This window comes from Tursiops truncatus, chromosome 8 (assembly GCF_011762595.2).
Source record: "Tursiops truncatus isolate mTurTru1 chromosome 8, mTurTru1.mat.Y, whole genome shotgun sequence".
NCBI classification, from domain to species: domain Eukaryota; kingdom Metazoa; phylum Chordata; class Mammalia; order Artiodactyla; family Delphinidae; genus Tursiops; species Tursiops truncatus.
Genome location: NC_047041.1, coordinates 96,057,545 through 96,077,919, shown reverse-complemented (window position 1 = coordinate 96,077,919; position 20,375 = coordinate 96,057,545). Strand labels below are relative to the sequence as shown.

General features: G+C 43.3%; 1 protein-coding gene across 1 annotated transcript in view; it reads right to left on the bottom strand.

Moving 5' to 3' along the window:
- Positions 1-5,230: 5,230 nt before the first annotated feature.
- Positions 5,231-20,375, bottom strand: part of PTPRJ (protein tyrosine phosphatase receptor type J) — a 171,218-nt gene continuing 156,073 nt past the window's right edge. Inside the window, exons 18-23 of the mRNA XM_073808963.1 lie at positions 18,478-18,551; positions 18,237-18,371; positions 15,394-15,513; positions 12,342-12,502; positions 10,872-11,007; positions 5,231-8,841 (exon numbers count right to left, since the gene is read on the bottom strand). Coding sequence (XP_073665064.1) covers positions 8,683-8,841; positions 10,872-11,007; positions 12,342-12,502; positions 15,394-15,513; positions 18,237-18,371; positions 18,478-18,551 — 785 coding nt within the window. The 3' untranslated portion in view covers positions 5,231-8,682. The remainder of the gene's footprint in view (positions 8,842-10,871; positions 11,008-12,341; positions 12,503-15,393; positions 15,514-18,236; positions 18,372-18,477; positions 18,552-20,375) is intronic.

Here is a 20,375-nt window from a genome sequence, read left to right as displayed (position 1 = left end):
GCCAAACAAGACAAAATAATGATAGTTTAGCCATTAAACAAAGTCAAGGACATTTAGCTCCTCCTCAAGGGATGTAGAGAATATTCTGAGCCATATTCTTTGAGTTGTCTTGCAGATATTAAAACCCCCACCTGGTAAACGAAGTTAACTACATGATGCCCAGACTGTAGCCATGACATAAGAGCTCCAGCTGCACAACTCTGAGAACTGGCCTCAAAGAAATGGGAACAAACCAGCCCTGGAACTGAAGATTAACTGTATTTAAAACAATCAAGATGACATTGATCAAACTGCCCTATGACCAATATCAAGATGATTGTCAGAGCTGAATGTGCTGTTCTGCACGTAGACCCCCCCCATCCCCTGCCTATACACCCTGGAAACTCCCCCTTAAAAGCTCTTGCCCCCAGTCGGCAACAGGGAGTTGGTTCTTTGGGACACGAGTCCACCTTCTACCCAGCATTGCCAGCTTCCTCAATAAAACTGTCTTTCCTTTTACCCAGCACCTATTTCTCAGTATTGGATTCTTGAGGGATGAGCAGCTGAACCTGAGTTCAGTAACGCCATGATACCTCAGTTTCTAGGCTACACCTGGGTATTCTTTATCAAATTAAGTGCTAGAAGAAGGCAACACTTGAATGCTGGCCTGTTTTGCAGTTTAGCCTGGTTTTTGAACAGTATCCAGTTAACAACAGGCCACTGATAGAATGTGAAGGTTGCTTGTACCTTCCTGCCTGGACCAAACCAATAGTATATGCATAAAGTTCTGGGACAAGTTTGGCCTGAATTAAAGCATGAAGAATGTGGATTTGTTCCCCCAGCCCAGAAAGAAGCCTAGCAGAGGGCCTTCCCTGGTGGTACAGTGGTTAAGACTCCATGCTTCCACTGCAGGGGGCACGGTTTGATCCCTGGTCAGGGAACTAAGGTCCTGCGTGCCACGTGGTGTGGCCAAAAAAAAAAAAAAATAGCCGAGCGTAACTAACTATAACATAACCTTTAGTGAAGGCCTCTAGGATAGAGATGTAGGCAGATCCTTACTGTTTTCTCTCACATGTCAGATACCTACAGGTTCTGTTCCTAATTGCCTGTGCTAAGAAACTGACTACATTTTAAACGAAATCATCTACTGTTGAAAGAGATGACTAAGAACCAAACTTTGGAGTTGATTCAAATTCCAGTTCTGCCTATTACTAGCTATGGGGCTGTGTTTTAGTTAGTAATTGCCACAAAAATGCCACATAACAAATGACCCCAAAGTCATAGATTCTCATGGAATAAATTATCCTCATGGATCACTTAGGAGCCAGCTGACCTAGACAGGCCTAGGCCCTGTAGCTCTGCTCCAAGGTAGAGTCCTGGCGGGCTTGGCTGGGCAGCTCTATTCATTCTGGGGCCCAGGCTCGTGGAGCAGGTGCCCAGGGGAGGTCATTTTCATGGCAATGAAGAGGGAGAACAAAATCAAGCAAAATCTCATATGGACTAGATTTGGAATGAGTACTTCTGTTCACATCTATGGGCCAAAGCAAATTGCAGGGCGGCCTTGTCTTAAGTCCAAAACAAAGGAGAGGGAATGCATCAGGCCACCATCATCACATGTCTCAGATCCACCCATCTCTCCAAATTCACTGCCACTTCCCTCACAAGTGACCATCAACTATTTCCAAAACCATCCCTAAGGCAGAGCCTCTAACAGGCTCCCTTGCTTCCAGGCTCCCCTCCTACAACCCGTTCTCCATGCAGTGACCGGCACATCAGCACACTCTATTGTGGAAACTCTGATGGCCTCCCACGGCTTGTAGGCTAACTTCCCATCTCCCGACGCGGCTCACGCAGCCCGACTCACTCCCGACTGACTCCGGCTTCATATTGTGCCCTTAGCTTCCTCACCAGCGAGGCCCTAAGGACCACAGCCTTCTCACTGCTCTTCAGAAGTGCAGCTTCATTCCTGCCTCAGGGTCTTGGCTGCCCCTCCTGCCCACTCCCTCCGGGACTGGCCTCTCACTCCAGCCGCACCGTGACGATAGATACGGGTTTGATTCCTTCTTAATTTCCTGTCTCTCCCATAGGCTCTTAAATTCCACAAGGACAGGGATCATGCCTGTTTTGTTCACAAATGTACACACCGAGGGCCCACTGCCAGCCTGTAGGACATGATCAATACAAATTTAAGTCGATAAATAAATAGCTACACTTACTGGGTGTTTAATATATCCCAGGCAATGTGCTGAGTGTCTCAGCATGTTACAGCATCAAAAGTATAACCACACTCCTACCTGCCATCTTCTTTCTTCCTGAACTTACCCTCAAGGCCCCTCTCTGCTGGGACATGAAGATGGGCCCTTCCCAGTTGAACTTGTAATGGTCAGATGACCATTCAAAACACTTGTGGGAAGATGCCCTCCTAGGGAACTGAGCCTCTTAAACTTCCTCAGCTTTAACTAGAAGACATCCACCAGCACCCAACTCCTCTCGGGCACTCAGGGCTGTGTATTCAACAAGCCACAGATGCTGCATTCCAGACACCTCAGGCAAACTTCAGCTCTCTGTCATCTACTGCTCATCATTTTTTTTGTTTTGTTCTTTTAAGAGAACGAACATATGGTGACCAGGGGGGAAGGGCGGGGGGGAAGATAGTTAGGGAGTTTGGGATTGACATGTACACACTGCTATATTTTAAATGCATAACCAACAAGGACCTATTGTATAGCACAGGGAACTCTGCTCAATCCCTAAATGGGAAAAGAATTTGAAAAAGAATAGATACTTATATATGTAAAACTGAATCCCTTTGCTGTACACCTGAAGCTAACACGACATTGTTAATCAACTATACTCCAATATAAAATAAAAAGTTTGTTTTTTAAAGATGCTTATCAAAAGTAGAAAAGTTCTGTGATTTCCACTCAGTCAGTTTGGGCAAGGGGAGAACTAAAGCTCAGGCCTCCAAGCTTCTGGACCCGAACCATCCTTCCTACCACCATAGATCTGGAGCATCTCTTTAAAAGCAAAATATTTTCTGTCCTCAATGAGGCAAGTAATCATGTCTGGAATAATTCCATTGTCGTATGCTCCAGACCTGTGCTTTTTGCCTAATCAGGAAAGTAATTACAGCAAGGGATCTCGGGCAGACCTGGACATACTATGGGAATCCATGCCTGGAAAACTGACCTGATTTCGCCCAGTATTTCAAATAAACAACTCAGGAATGTGCTGGAATTGTCAGTAGTTATTTTGACTTGGCAAGCAGGCCAGCATTTAGCTGTAGTCTCCAGATGGTTGGGACAGGCAAGGAGGATGAGAAATGAGAAAGAAAGGGAAGAGGTGGGGAAAGAGAGAAAGGGATTGAGAGGGTGCGATCAGCAAAAAGGGAAATGAAAGATCTGACAGGACCCCGCGTGCTCTGCCCCATGGCAATGACCACTGAGGACCTAGTGGGACCTGGAGGCCCGGGCAAACGTGTCTCCCACTGAACGTGCCACAGTGTGGCCTGTTCTGTGCAAGAAAGTATACCCTTTACTCCCACTAACCAGTCAAGGGTCTGGTGGTGTCCTTCCTTCCATCCTATTGTGGTCACTCACCCTTGCAACCACTGTGCAGTTTTCATGCAAAGAAAATAGAGAAGGCAAGATTGTGTGTATATATGTCTGTGTGTAAGTTTACTTACGTATACACACACACACACACACGTCTTAAAGGTGAGACGGTTTTAATCAACCAGGCTTACAATCCTAGGGCTCTTCCCTGCCAGGGTCATCAGGCACAACCTCAACTCACCTCACCTCACCCCTCCCTGCACGCCCTCATCCTGAAGGCCTTACCATCCTCCAAGAGGGCACATTCACCCCCTGCCTCCCCCTTATATCCTCCAACTAAAATCCTGCTCAAGACTTGCCTCACATGCCACCCCCCCCTTATGCTCCTGGGACCCCTGTCACCTGTTCCTTTATCATCTCCAGTATTTCGTGGGGTTTGTTGTGCGTTTGCATCACACGTGCCCCTGGCCACTCCCTCTAGACTGTCCACTTCTTACGGGCAGGACATGTGCTGCGTTCACCCTTTGTGTCCCTGATGGACCCGAGGAGTGGGCACTGCCGCCGACCAAACAGTAAGTCAGTCAGGGGTTGAGTGGAGAGCGTGTTGCGACACTTTCTCCTTGACACGATGTGGCTGCACTGCCTTGTGTGTGAAAGCCAGTTGGTGCATCTGGGTGTGAAATGCTATTTTTCTCCTTATTTTCATCATCTAACAAAGATTTTATTTATGTATGTTGTTTGTCTGCCTCCTCTTATCAGGATGTAAGTTCCATGAGGGCAGAGATTTCTGTCCATTTTGTTCACAGTAGAACCCTCAGCCCCCAAGGTATAGTGGCTGGTGTGTAGCAGGTACTCAGTACATCGCTGTTGAATAGATTAATTTGTTTCGGGCAAGAGGAATAAGAGAGATCTTAGAATCATCTCCGTCTACTTAGAGTTTGCATCAGGCAGAAGGGAGCGAGATGAAGGAAAACGTACCCAAACTGCCACAGTCTCCCAGCAATTCTGAGATTCCCCAAATCCATCGACCAGAAAACCCTCTAAAAATTCCGGAGGCTTGCCTAAGGCATATGAGCCACCCCCGAGTGGGTGTGTGTCCACCTGCAGAGCCACGTCCGACCCTCTGTGAGCACACACCTGAGCTGCACGCTCATTTCCCCCAGGTCTCCACTTTCTCACCCTCCATGTGTGTTTTGGGCTGAATTATGTGCCCCCAAAGTTCATATGTTAAAGTCCTAACACCCAGTGCCTCTGAATGCAACTGTATTTGGAGACAGACTCTTTCAAGAGGTAAGTAAGGTAAAATGAGGTCATTAGAGTGCGCTGTAATCTATTGTGACTGCTGTCCTTATAAGAAGAGATTAGGACACACAGAGGGACGACCATGTGAAGACAAAGGGGGAGATGGTCGTCCACCAGCCAAGGAGAGAGGCCTCAGAGGAAACCAACCTGCTGACACCTTGATCTCAGACTTCTAACCTCCAGAACTGTGAGATGATACATTTCTGTTGTTTAAGCCCCCCAGTCTGTTGTACTTTGTTACAGCAGCCCTGGCAAACCAAAACGATGTGGGAAAATCCCAAGGGAAACGTGTTTTTGTTAAGGATGCCCCAGCTGAATGCAGGAAACTAAACGGCTCGGTAAGTGAAATGATGTGGACATAAAGCAAGGAGGGGGAGAGTCAAACAGAGGCATGATGTGTTGACATTTTTTATATTTGGTAATTATGTCTTTTAAAAAAATTTTTTTTCAGGCCATTTTTTTCCTTAAAAAACAAACCAAAAAAAAAAGCAACCAACAGCAATACTCTGTACAAGTATAACAAACATTAGAAATATGCATCATTCCAAAATTGTTACAAGAAAATTACAGTTTTAGAGTCCACATCAACATCTCCTATTCATAGGTGTCCCCAAGGGAAAAAAAGCTACAGTATGTTAAATACTCGACTGCTACACATAGTCTGAAAACTCAGAACTTGGACTTTGGAGGCAAATCGACATCGGTCACCAAGACTCGTTTATTCGCTCAGCAAGTGCAATCGAGCATTTCAAAAGAAAACCAGGCTTTTCCATCCCAGATGAAAAGCGAACATGAATCATCTGCATAGCTGGCCCCAACCCCAGGAGCCTATGACTTGGTGATGCCCAAATCCAGCGGAGTCAGTTACGCCAAAATCTAATGGTTGTTACACGGCCACAGGGAACAGACCCAAATGTCACTTCCTACTGGGGCCAATCATCCTGAGATTTAACTTTGCAGACAAAACGTCCTTGCTCTTGGGAGAAGATATCAATGGCCCAAATCCCCCAAACTAACTCATCCCATCCTGGCTGGTTTTCTGTATGCAACTGTCAAATACTAAGCAAGGGCGATCACACCATCCCCACGATTCCACTGGACTCCTCAAAGTTTGGTTCATTGTTCACTGTTCCATTGCTCCTGGAAGGGCTGGGGGCAGGAACTCAAAAGTACTTTCTCTTTTCTGGGACCAACCCCCAGCCCGGGTGTCCTTTATATTTACACATTAATCTTCCCTTTTCACTGTGCTATAAATACCCTCACCAACCCCCCCCCCACCCTTGGCCCATCGCCAGGTCTCTTCAGGATGCAGAGAAGCGTCCTGACCTTCGTGTGACCTGCCCATTTGGAATCCAGGCCTCTCCACCACAAGCCTTCCTCCCAGGATTGAGAATGACGTCTGAGAGTGGCTGCTGCCCATTTCCCAAGATCATCCCAGGCGGAAGGGAGGAAGATTTCTGGGTTTTGCATTTTGACACAATATGTTTATGATTATTGTTGCTTTCATCTTTTAAAGGAATTTTTCGAGTTAAGTCCTTCCCTCCGACTTCTCCACGGCAGCGGCAGTGATGTGGGCAGGGCGTACATCTACATGGGATTTGGTACACTGGCACCCATCACCGTGGTTTCCTGACAAATTGGAGTGGGAAGGGGTGTGACCCACAGAACTGCTGCCCGAACAGGGACCACTGAAGAAGTTACGGAACCCTCCAAGATCTGCGTGCAAGGGGCAGCCTTCCAAGTGCGAAGGCTTGGAAGCAATCGCCCAAACCCAGCTTTACTCAACACCCCGGGACAGCACGGCTTCCCTGATGCAGACCTTCAGAGCCGAAGAGGAGGACCCAGCCTGGCCTGGCCTGGCCAGCCCGCTCCTCCAAGGGCCTGATACTGAACAAACTGCTTTCTACCAAAGAGAGCAAACGATTCAGCAAAAAGTGCAATTTCCATTTGGGAAGTAAGGTTCCCCCAAAACACGACACCATTACCACTTCTCCTTTATTTCTTTCAGTACCTCAAAGGGAGAGGGAGACAAAAGACGTGCAGCACCCGACCTCTGAACCGAATCAAGGGCTTTCTGTACGCGGTGGTTCCCCCTTCGTGACCCTAAGATACCCAACTGTCCAGTCAGTGATCAAAGTGCCGGTGAGTTAAGGAGCATGGCAGGGTCAGGAGACAGGATCCCACAGATCCACGGTGACCAGGGCATGCCGCTCCCATTTTCAATAGGACACATCGTCCTATGTTTACAGCAGGATTTATGACTGTGGGAAACGGCCACAGGACTCCAGGGACTTGGTCATTCCTTCATAAGACCTTGTACACTTCATTGCCTATTGGAGGAGAAACTCAACACATCTTCAAAATATAACCTGAGCCACAATATAAAATAAAAAGAAAACAAATCCTTTCATGTTAATGCCTTGAGAAGTTTACAGATTATGTACCAATAAAATAAATCCACATAGATTCTGAAATTCTCGGTGGATACACATACCTGAAAGCCAAAAACAACAACAACAAAAATCAACCTACACTTTAAAAAAATCAAAGTAATTACAGCAGCAGTATAGTGAAAAGAAGTTTTAAAAATAATAATTACATCTTTGATACAAATTTGAACTTTGTACACCTCAGTTCCAAGGAATGACTGTTTTAAGAGTTTAGTATATATATATACAGCAGATACGGGTATGTGTCACTGCAGATACAGACTAAAGCCAGTAGACTCTACGGAAGGAGGGATTCATCTGACACTGTTTTCACACGGAAGTGTTCGCAGATTGCCACGCGTTTAAAAACACACACACATACACGGACACACAGAGACACATAAAATGCCAACCTGAGTAAAACGTTACTAAAAACCTAGAGCATCATGAATCACTAAGTCACATATTGCACCTTTAAATAATCCTTCTTACCACATACAGAAATGAGAAAAAAGATCAAATGGGGACAATAAAAGATTATTGTGTCACTGAAGGGTTCCTCTGCTTCCCCCCGACCTTCCCCCACCCCGAAATTCTCACGGTGATAATTTAGTTTCCACTCTTGCCCAACCAATGGGCAGAAAATGTGGCCATCAGAAGTGTCTTTGGGGAAAAATAGGAGGGGAAAAGGGAAGAAAGAATAGAGCACAAAACGGGGGATGGAGGAAGTTGGGGAGGATCTCCTCTAATCAAATGAGAACAGGAATGTTACTAAGAAGGCTGAACCTCTGATACTAAACTACTGTTTAAATATTCCACATAGTCCAATTATGAGATTCAATACAAAAATAGAGATCTACTGAGTTTTACCTGTGGAAGCATAATTCAGAAAAGGCACATGTTCAAATAGAAAACCCAGGCAGGAGAGGTACCACGTAGCCCTCCCTACATGATAATCATCCACTATTATGTATTTTCCATCAGCTAGATTCCAAGATACAGTAGGTAAAAATAGACCTCTGATACTTAAAATATATTCAACCTAACACAATCCTGGCTTTAGCATGTGAATCATATAAAATAGTCTTTTTAAAAAAGAATGTCTTGTAAAAGAAAAAAAAATCATAGCTCACTTTTCCTGGTGTTCTGTAATTCTCAAGAAAAAAAAAAAGGGAACTCATCCCACTGATAATCAGAAACATAGTTGATTTGCTCACTACCCATCCACAGCCCCTGACAGCCCCAACTTCTCACTTGTCATGTTTCACATGCGCAGCTTCACACTCTCAAATTAGTTCTAACAAAACGGAACAAAGAATTAGGATACTAGACATATAAAAACATGTCAACATCGGGGCATTTTCCTCTGCTGTGGGTGTGACGGTCTGGTTAACTCCAGAAAGGTTTTCCTTTGGAATTTAGGCAATGTAACCATTTGTCTTTCCGAACGCGGTCACTGGTGCAAGGTTTTCGTAGATTGTCATTGCAGTTGTGTTCTGGTAGATGAGATCTACTTTCGAGTCCTTCTGGGATCTGATAATATCCAAAACACACTGATTGAGGAAAACATACTGGTCCTGTTAGAAAAAGAAAGAGAGAAAACAAATGAGCACAGGTCCTGAAGATGCGCACCCAAGGTTTTTTTCAAACAGATTACCGCCCTCCAACCCCACCCACCCCACAGTGAACACTCCAAGTTCACGTAGGTCAAGGGGTAATAACATAGTGGTGAAATCTGAAACCACGGACAGCAAGGTTCTCATCATTAATGGGTCTCAATGAGAGCGGCGCACTCCCCGCACCTCCCTGCACCAAGGAAAAGTACCAGAATCTTGGGGAAGGGCAAAGAAAGAACGTGGAGGAAATAATGCACTAAAAAGTCCAGCAGGGTTTTCTTGGCTAGGGGGGATGTGGAGAATGAATAAGCTGTGATTCTCAACAGAGGGGGTGGGTTAAAGGGGGATGATCAGGACCGAGTTGGGGGTCCCCATCCTGAAGGGGGTGTAGAGACAGGGGTAATGATTGGGGTAGACCTGAAGGTCCCCATGCTTCAGGCAAGCACATCAGAATCTGCAGGTAGCCATTAAAAAGAGGAAGAAAGGCCCTGGTGGTGCAGTGGTTGAGAGTCCGCCTGCCGATGTAGGGAACGCGGGTTCGTGCCCCGGTCCGGGAAGATCCCACATGCCGCGGAGCGGCTGGGCCCGTGAGCCATGGCCGCTGAGCCTGCGCATCCGGAGCCTGTGCTCCGCAACGGGAGAGGCCGCAACAGTGAGAGGCCCACGTACCGCAAAAAAAAAAGAAAAAAAAGAGGAAGAAAGGGTATATGCTGAAAGATATCCATAATGCTGTTAGAGGAGAAAAACATCACAGGGCAGCACTACCTACAAAATAAGATCCAATTTTTAAAACATGCTCTGTGTGTGTGTGTGTATGTGTATATATTTTTTTAACAGAGGTACATAAGGAAGCCTGTAAAGATATATGCAAGCTGTAAACACTAGCTACCTCTAGGGAGTGGAACTGGGGAAGAAAAAGTAAAAGAGAAAAACGTCCTCTGTATAATCCTGTACTGTTAAATTTTTTTGATATGGACAAATTTATATTATTTTCAAAATATTTTAAAAAGGGATGAGAACATTTGTAAGCAGGTATAAGATTTCTGTGTTTCTCAAAAGCGGATAAAAGATTGATAACTACGACTCTATATATTAATTACAGCAGAAAACAGGAGATCTCTGTCCCCACCAACGCAGGAGGTTACTTCCGCTCTTCCCACCACAGCCACGCTGCGCCACCCCAAAGCACACAATGCACCCAGGCCTCCAGAACATTCCCTGCTGGACTCAGAAACACAGCACATACTCATAGAGTTCTGAATTGGTTCCGGGTGACGGCCTGATACAAGATTAATATTCTGCTCTATCCTGGCAGGGAGCATTCATCCCGACAGCTTTGAGGAAGACTATTTCCCAATACGCGTGTTGAGAACATGCCTTGAACACATAGTTTATCAGGAACATTTCAGGGAAAGCCAAACCCAACAGTTTTACATAAATGACACTGTAGATATTAAGCATGCATGTTCCCAATTGGTCACCATCCTCCCGCAGCCATGATGATTGAAGTTCTTTAACATTTACAAGGCAGGGTGAGGATATATTGCTGTGTTAAAGCTTAAAGCGGCATTATCCTATTTCGTATCATTAATATTTGATGAGTCCATTTCATTAGCTTATTTTAAGAATGGTCAGACCTTCTTAGAAATCAAGAGTTGAAAAGACCAGTTTCATGAGTTTAAAACCCGGAAGCCAAAGTTCAGAGACTTGCTAAGATTATTTGGTGAGTCAGTGGCAGCAAGGTGAGGAATCCTGATATTGTCTCGGTTTGTAGCTCCATTGCTGCTATCAGGACAACTATGTCACTGCATCGGGTATCGTGGGGTAGTTCAATCCCACATCACTTTAAGGTCTTGAAAGAAATCCACCTCACAGCCAAGAGCCAGAAAGATCTGGAAGGGTGGAATATTTTAACACAAGTGCGTGACATGATGCCATTTTTTAAACACAGAAGGGAAGGGGGAATTGTCAGACACAGACATTGGGCTCACCTCTGTCTGCACCATTAAAGACCTGTGCATTCGAAGGTCATACACAATCCCGTACACATCCACAGTGTTCTCATCCTCCATCTGATAGATAAGACGATCGATGGCAATGAAAGTGCCCGTCCTTCCCACCCCAGCACTGAAAAAAAGGGGAAATGAGCATGTCAGCATGGGTTACCTCTACTGTAAAACTCCCATTTCCCCATTTATACATATATCTTACTCTCCTCCACTATCAGGCTTTGAGGGTCAAGCCCAGGACCATTACCAATTGGTTCAATTGAAACCTTTCAAGTCAGACTGTACTAGCTTAGAACTGGGGCCCAAGTCCTAAAGTGACTTTCATGTCAAATGCCACAAATAAAACACCTTGCTAGAGCATCTTGAATCTCAGTCCCATTGAAGTCGCCACTGTATCTAGGTTGGCAAGTTCCATCAATTTATTCCCCAGAGGGCAACAAAGTCCCTCCCTTCTTCTGTCCTAAAATCAATTCCTTCAGCTTCAAAGCTAATTTCCTATTGTTCTGGAGGAGAGGGTGGCAAACTTTTTCTGTTAAGGGCTAGAGAGTAAATATCTTCAGCTTCTCAGACTTTGCAAATCAACTCTTTCTGCCACTATAGCATAAAAGTAACTACAGACAATATGTAACCAAATGGACATGGCTGTGTTCCAATAATACTGTATTTACAAAAACAGACAGCCAAATAGACTGTGGTGATGGTTTCACAGGGGTATACTCATCTCCAAACTCATCACTGTTGTATTCATTATGTTGTATTCATTAATTTACATGCAGTTTTTACATGTGGAAAAAATATTTTTAAATAAATAAAATGAACCAGAGTTATGTGTTTCAACATTGTTAAATAGCAAACCAAAATGCTAAACAAAAGAGGTTGCAGAATGATGTATACATTCTAAAATCTGGTAAAAGTTTAAAGTATATAAAACCATAGAGTTACGTACATATGTAATAAAATATAAAAGCACAGAAGGGAATGATACAGATCAACTTTAGGACCACATTCACCTATGTAAGAAGGCGAATGGGATAGGAGACTAGTAAGCAGAGACTTTAATTATATCTGTAATATTATTAACAAAAAGAAACATATATGGCATCATGTGGTGCCTGATTAAATTGTTATTATTCTCCATACTTTTGTAAGGTTGAAATATTTCAAAACAAAATATTATAAATAAGAAAGAAATTTAAATATATTATGATTTTTTTTTTAAATACAGGCAGGTGACCAGATCTGACCCACAGGCTATAGTTTGCCAACCCCCGTTCTAAAGTCGAAGGCTTAGGGAATAAGCCCTAATTCCTTATTGGTCCCTTATCCAAACCTTTCTTGAATTTGTAAATACCTATTGCATTCCCTCTTAGGGTTTTTTTTTTTTTTTTCCAAAAGTGTCCATATTTATAAGTACGTTTGAAATCTGTCACACATGGACAGCCATCTGCATACCTGCAGTGCACCAGAATCGGTGACTCAGGAGGACTCTGCTTCATGTAGTCACGAACAAGGTACCGGAAGTTGATGAGCAGGTCAGTGGTGTCGGGAACGCCATGGTCAGGCCAGGAGGTGAAATGGAACTGACGCAGAGTGTGACTCTCACTTGTCTGGATCTAAAAGCCAAGAAAAGTTGTAAGATCCAGAGAGAAAGGCAAGCTAGATCAAGCAGTACCTGAAGACTGAACTGCATGGCTCAGCTGAAAGGCAGCTCAGCAGAAGTGGTTATGACCACAAATTAGAATGGTACATTGGTACAACAGCTGATAAAGTGCTCGCAGGGACTTCGATGTACTCATCAAATCCTCATAACATGCCAAGCAGGAGGGTTTATGATCCCCCTTTAAAAAAGGAGGAGGGGGCTTCCCTGGTGGCGCAGTGGTTGAGAGTCCGCCTGCTGATGCAAGGGACACGGGTTTGTGCCCCGGTCCAGGAAGATCCCACATGCCGCGGAGCGGCTGCGCCCGTGAGCTATGGCCGCTGAGCCTGCGCGTCCGGAGCCTGTTGCCCCGCAACGGGAGAGGCCACAACAGTGAGAGGCCCGAGTACCGCAAAAAAAAAAAAAAAAAAAAAAAAAAGAAGGAGGAAGGTTCCAAGAAGTGAAACAACTTCTCTTAACACTCAGCTCAGAGGCAGAAGTCTCTCATCCTTCGATTTTGAATTCAGAATCTTCCCCTTCCAATCCAGCCTCCTGCCAATAATGTGCTCACATTCTTACACCTACACCTCCTTAGAGATTCATAAACCCCACCCCTTGAGCCCACCTGGAAATGTCACTGACCAAAAATAAATTTATACAAATACAACTACGATAGTCAGTGCCTTCGGGGCAAGAAATGCCTCATAATTCACGTCTTACAAAGAATTTAATAAAGTGATAGGCAACCGGCAAGCACCAAGTAAATACTTAGAGCTGTAGGGCTTTGAGAAAGGGCATCTATTTCGACTTCAGATAGACAATAGAAAGTGAAGCTTATTATAACAGAGTTAGTTATTATGCAGACTGGTTTCCTACATGGACCAAAGCACATACCTTTAATTATCAGAACTCCACCCAGGCTGGGCCATTCCCATTCCTGATTCAACTGTACTCATTATGCCTACACCTGGGCACTGGCCTCACCTGTGCGTAGCTACATCTGGACTGCTGGCATTTCCATCTTCTTTATGACAGCTACCCTTTGAAGCTTCTTTTGTTGTTGTTAATGTATATACATTATAAAAGCAGTACATTCACATTATTCAAAATGTGGAAGACAGTAAGAAAAAAGGGCAGTGAGGGAAGAGGGTACTGTGAAATCCCGTCACGCAGGAACATAACATTCACAGATTTAATTATAAGTACTCATCCAAAGAAAGAAACCAGCCATGAGAGAAAAGAGGGGAGAAGGAGAGAGATGAGGGAAAGGTCAGACTTTCAGTATTATCTCCAGAGCAAATCGGCTCAGGTTAGAGGTGGCAGGCAAAGGACACTTTCAGCCCTATCAGTTATGTTCCCACTTTTTAAAGGGAAAATATATTCATGCATTTTGTACAATTAAAAATAATATCTTATTAAATGCCATGTGGTATCCTAGATTGGATCCTGAACTGGAAAGGGCTTTAGTGGAAAACTATGAAATTAGAAGAAAGTCTGGAGTTTAGTTAATAAAAATAATAGTAAATTTTTTAATGATGTGGACAATTCTACCCACAATTCCCCTCCACAAGGGCAAACTCCAAGCAGTGAAAGCAACCAAGGATAAGCCAGTCTGTTTAAAATGGGTGAAATCTATAGAAATAAGTATGACATTTTAAGGGATTCTCAGCTATGGTGAACTGCATTATTTATGTGACCCATTCAATACATGATTAACTGCTTTGACGGCATCTCCAGGAGAAGAATTGAAATAAGTATTAATGGAGGCCAGAGCCTTTGAGACACGGCAATTAGCAAAGAGTTAATATACTACAACAGTGTAGCATGAAATGACTTATGAAATCTTCAAGGATAATTCTCATAGACTGGAAACCAGCCCACCAGCCCCTCATAAACACAACTCTACTAAATCTACTTCCAGGTTTTTCTTTTATGCACTATTCATAATGTGCATAAAATTTTGTCTCCTAGTATATTTCCCTTAATTACACTCTAACTTCTTCTCATGGTAATTATGCAGTTTCCATAGCCATCATTTCTAATAGCTGAATAATGATACAGTGACTAGATAACCTATAGTTTCATTATCTATACTCCAAAAGCTAGATATGTGCATGGTTTCCAAATTTTCCCCCCCCATTATAAATAATACTCAGATACATCTTTATGAATAATAAGCCTTCTCCTATATTTCAGATTATTTCTTTAGGGCAGATTCTCAAACTTGGAACCACCAGATCAAAGGGGGACGGGTATTTTTATGCCTTTGATATAAACTGCAGAGGGTTATATTGATTTATGCAGCCATCAAAAGATATCAATGTTGCTCATGACACTGATTCTATTTTTAAACATCCTTTACAAAACTAAAAGGACACATAAGCTGACTTCCTAGAATGCCTACACAATTTAACTGCATTTGTTTTCAAAACATTTTGGGGGAAGGGAGGCCATGTGTATATGTCCTGGAATCCTATTATTGTAACTGTCATGATAAACTATTCCAACAGCAAATGGCCACTCCTGATGTCATACTTCCAACCAAATAATCCAAAACGGCCTTGATTTGTAGCAAAAATTCTATGAGCAGGTCACGTGGAAGTGGAAGGAAAGGAGTACAGATACTGAGCCATGCTCGTAAGATTCACTTTATTTAAGAAGAACTTAGGAAATGCTCTTTAAGAAAGCAAAGCCGAAGGGTTGCCTTAGAGTATATGCAGATATGGATTGTTTTATTTTTAAAGAAAAAAGCAAAAATATAATTCTGATGCATAAAAAAATTGGTTAATACCAACCTAAAAAGCATCAACCCAAGGTTTATATATGTTAATGTTATATGAGACTTACCCTTCTTGACCTCTTACTTACATTTTGCACTGTGAAGTCTCTGATGGTCCATTCTGGTAGAACAATTTCTGACGTCATTGCCACCATTATGTCCCCGTAGTCCTGAGCCTGCTTGGAGGGCCAGTACTCCTCACATTTGGTCTAGAATAAAAGGTGTTTTTAAACAAAGACTCAGATCAAACCACCTACCATCACGAAAGCCTCACAAGGAGACCAGATATTGAAAACTAGCACCGCCCGGCGTCTGAATCCATCCCTCAGGTGGGTTCTGTCTGACCCTTGGAATTTTGGTTTTTTTTAAATTTACGATTCCTGCCAACTTTTTTAAATTTGGGAGTTTTCCCATAAAAATCCAGATTTCTTGCTTCTCTTGAAAAATCAGAAGATCTAGCCAACACTGAGCCCCCATTTCTGACTCAGAGCTAAGCAGCAGCTGTTCCTTCACAGGGGACACCATGCCCACCCAGCTCCCCCAGGCCTACAGCAGCCATTCCACTAGCTCCCTGAACTAAAGTTCTCTGACTGACCTATAACCCTAAGCAGCAGAAGAAATGAGAACTTTCCCCAATACTTTTAGATACACACTAATTGCAATACAAATATGGACACCAATAAAGAGAATCAGATTAAATAATTTGGGGGTCTTTGATTTTTATAAAGTCAGTGGGCAGATGTGAATAGAAATAAAAATCAGGAAACAACTGCTCTCTGAGACTACCTCAATCCCCATTTAGTAACTGACTGAAAACACACACACACATATATACACACACTGTCTCTCTAAACTTTCCAAAGTGTGCTCTCCTGCAATGGTTTCTAACCCTGACTGATATCTGACTCACCTCGGAGGTTTGTTTTGCTTTAAAAGCAGATGCCTGCTTCCCACCTCCAGAGATGCTGACTCTGACCCAGGGATCTGTATTTTTTAAAAGATCCCGGCTTCTGGACCGCTGCTCCAAGAAAGAACACAGGACTGGGACACACTGACATGGAGTTTTTGCCCAGGTTGTCTCTTACCCACTGGATTTATGTTACTACCTTGTGGGCAAGCTCTTAAACTCTAAGCTTCAGTTTCCCCATCTATAAAATAATAACACCTCACAGGGTTGTTATAGGAAAAAATAACATATATGGAGAATCTAGTGCAGAAAATACACTGGCTCTCTTCCCCTGTCACCCAGGGTCAGTAACATCCACTTCTCTCCTGCCTGATGATGAACAAGGACCCATTAAATTCATCTTCTTGTTCTTCGTTAATTTAACTATGTCGTTTTCATTTATCTAACAGATATTTAGGAGAATGTCCCATGTGTGAGGCCCTGGGCTCAACAGCACCATAAAGTTTATTTGCATTCATAAGCAATGGCCTTTTGTTTGCATCATAACCTGTTCTAATGCGAGAAATGGGTGCAGAACCCAACCTTCTGTGTCACACATAATATGAAGGGAACCACCTCTTAACTGTTCTTTGTTACCTTTCCTTCCTCCAACCCCAGCCCCTAACACAGGACCTTACACATACTTGGGGCTGGATAAACATCTGCTAAATTAAAGTGAAAGAACAGAACATTAAAAGAAATGATGCCCAGGGACTTCCCTGGTGGCACAGTGGTTAAGAATCCGTCTGCCAATGCAGGGGACACGGGTTCAAGCCCTGGTCCAGGAAGATCTCACATGCCGCGGAGCAACTATGCCCGCGCGTCACAACTATTGAGCCTGGGCTCTAGAGCCCGCTCGCGACAACTAGAGAAAGCCTGAGTGCAGCAACGAAGACCCAAGGCAGCCAAAAATTAAATAAATAAATAAAAGCTCTACTATTAAAAAAAGAAAGAAGAAAAAAAGAAATGATGCCTGACAGGTTGGCACTATCTCCGGGATAGTGCTACTCAAAGCATGCACCCTGGAGCGGCAGCAGCGGGAATTGTCAGAAGTGCAACTCGGAGGTCCACCACAGACCCTTTGAATTAGAAACTCTGGAGGCGGAGCCACCCTGCAGGTGACTCTGATGCACATTAAAGTTTCAGAACCACTGGCTTAGGGACTTGACTCCTTGGGACTTCCCTGGTGGTCCAGCGGTTAAGATTCTGCCCTTCCAATACAGGGGGGCACGGGTTCGATCCCTGGTTGGGGAACTAGCATGGCCCAAAAAGAAAAGGGACTTGACTCCTATCCTATTCTTTAAGTAACAAACCTTCATGAAAAAGTTCACAAAGCACATTAGGTCCTATTCCTCAGGCACAGCCTTTCTGAATTTAGCCCATGTTTTTCAATTCTCCTTGGTCCACTTATGGAAAGATGGGATTTTATTACTAGAAGAAATCTTATCTTTGATGGAAGTGGCTGGGAGGATTCCAGGCCATCAGAAGGGAGAGGGAACTGCTGAGACTTCTCTGGGGATACATCAGAAATTTTGCATAAAGAAAGGGTCCCAATGCTATAGAGTAAGTTTGAAAATCACTGAGTTGGTCCAATTGGTCATCTCACAGGTGCAGCTGGTTGCTCGGAGGCAGGTCGGGCTTGCACTCATCCACAGAGCTGATGAACAACGGAGCTGCACATGACTTCTTCCGCCTCACTAACCCAACCCCTGCTGTTCATTAATGCCAGCAGCAGTGACTTAATGAATAGAGAACATTGCTCTCTGTCCACAAAGGAAGGTAATGATAACATAGAATTTTTTAATGTTTTTCTAGAACTTTTCTCTTAGAGGAGAAAAAGTCAGAAAACACACTTCTAAGAACAGAGGTGCTAATATTTGGGGGAGTGTTTTTTTAAAAAAAGATCATTTTTAAGATACCCTCCCACCACAGTAAATACGAATGAACGAATTGAACTGAATAATAATAAAAATAAAAGATACTTGCCCTTCCCTGCTCAACACATTTGGTCAGCATGACAATGGCATAGACATTTTTCTCCCAAACCATACGCCAAAAATCTTTCAAAGTGTTGGGTAAAGGTCCTTGTGTGGCAATGAATTCTTTCTTGGAATGGTAGCCCTAAAAATGGAAAGCAGTACATATTGAACCTCAAAGAGACAGCAAGAGGACAGCAGGAGGATCTCCTCCTAACCAGCCAGCACTATGGGCCCCGCTCTCCACTTACAGGCATGTAGTTGGCATTGATGTAGTCGTCAGTTGAATGGGCATGGACTGAAAGTTTGACACGGGAAATATCGTCTGTGACATTCAAAGAAAAAAGTTCCATGTTAGAATAGAAGCAAAGGTGTGAGGTGAGTTGAATACAAGAGAAAAAACTGTCGTTTTCATTTATCTAACAGATATTTAGGAGAATGTTCCATGTGTGAGGCCCTGGGCTCAACAGCACCGTAAAGTTTATTTGCATTCATAAGCAATGGCCTTTCGTTTGCATCATAACCTGTTCTAATGCGAGAAATGGGTGCAGAGCCCAACCTTGTGTGTGGCAACCCAACCCTGTGTGGCAACGCAGGGGCTCCATCACACCTTGAAGCTGCATGGCTTGGCGTTTTACATCCACGACCTTATTTCATTCCCACAGTCACCAGATGTGACTGTGGCACAGACAAGTTACATGATCACCTGGGCAGAGCTAGTCAGTGGCAGAGCCACGGTCAGAACCCGGGCAGCCTGGCAACAGGTCCCAAGGTCTTAACCACTCCAGACCGCCTTCTCAGGCAAAACCAACTATTACCATTCTTGGGTGCGTGCCATGAGCCAGGGAAGGCCCTCAGCAATGTTATTTATTCCTTATAACCACACTACAAGCTTCTGCGCCCATTTTAAAGAGGAGGAAACTGAGGGTCAGAGAGATTAAGTGATTTTTCCAAGCACTTTCATCTGGTGCATGGCAGTCAGAATTCAAATCCAGTGCCCTTTCCAGTATAGCAGGGTAGATACTCAGTTAAGACTTTCACACTTTCTCTATTCTCATAAAAAAAAGTTGTTATAAAAAGTCCCAAATGCAAGAATAAACTGAATGTATAAGACTATTATAAGTGGTATATGTGGAATCTAAGATATGACACAAATGAACTTATTTACAAAACTGAAACAGACTCACAGGCATAGAAAACAAACATATAGTTATCAAAGGGGAAAGGGAGTGGGGGGATAAATTAGGAGTTTGGGATTAGCAGATTTAAACAGATAAACAACATGGTTCTGTATAACACAGTTATACTGAACTATATTCAATATCCTATAATAAACCATAATGGAAAAGAATATGAAAAAATGTGTGTGTGTGTGTATATATATGTATATATATATATATATATATATATATATAATGGAATCACTTTGCTGTACAGCAGAAATTAACAGAACATTGTAAATCAACTATACTTCAATTTTTTAAAAAAAGACTACTATAAGTGGAAGGACATAAAGCATAAAATTCTCATGTTTCCTATATACTGTCATCTCAAAAAACACACACGCAAAATTGTCCAACTCCAGAAATGAAATAATATCCTTACAATCTCAACTATCAGCCTGAGCTATAAGCAGCAACTCCTATGTTTCCCTGTCTTTGACTATCCACTATCTCACCCTCCCCTGAACAAAATAACAACAATTCTAAACCCAGTTACCAACATGAGTGTCAGCCTAAAATCTTCCCAATAAAAACAACAGCCAAACTCTGGATCTGAAAATCTCCACAGACATCCACAAGAACGGGCCAATAATCCTGTGTTAACCCTCAAAGCGCAGAGCTGAGGCAGATCCCGACAGCCTAGTGTTAAAAGCCTTTCTCTCAGCACACGCATGAGTCAATGTCTGCTGTCAATATAAGTGCTGGAGGGGCGGCGAGGAATGAAGAGAACGAAGGGAGGAGCTAGAAGATCCTGAATCTAAACAGAAGTTAACATTTCAGGCCAGGAAAGAAAAACACAACTTCAAGTAAAACAGACAATTTAAAAAAACAACAAAAAAAGACAGGAATGAACCCAAATGTAATTCATATTTAGCCGTGGAATGTACTCGGCCAACCAGAGACGTGTCTGGACAAACAGAAAGCAT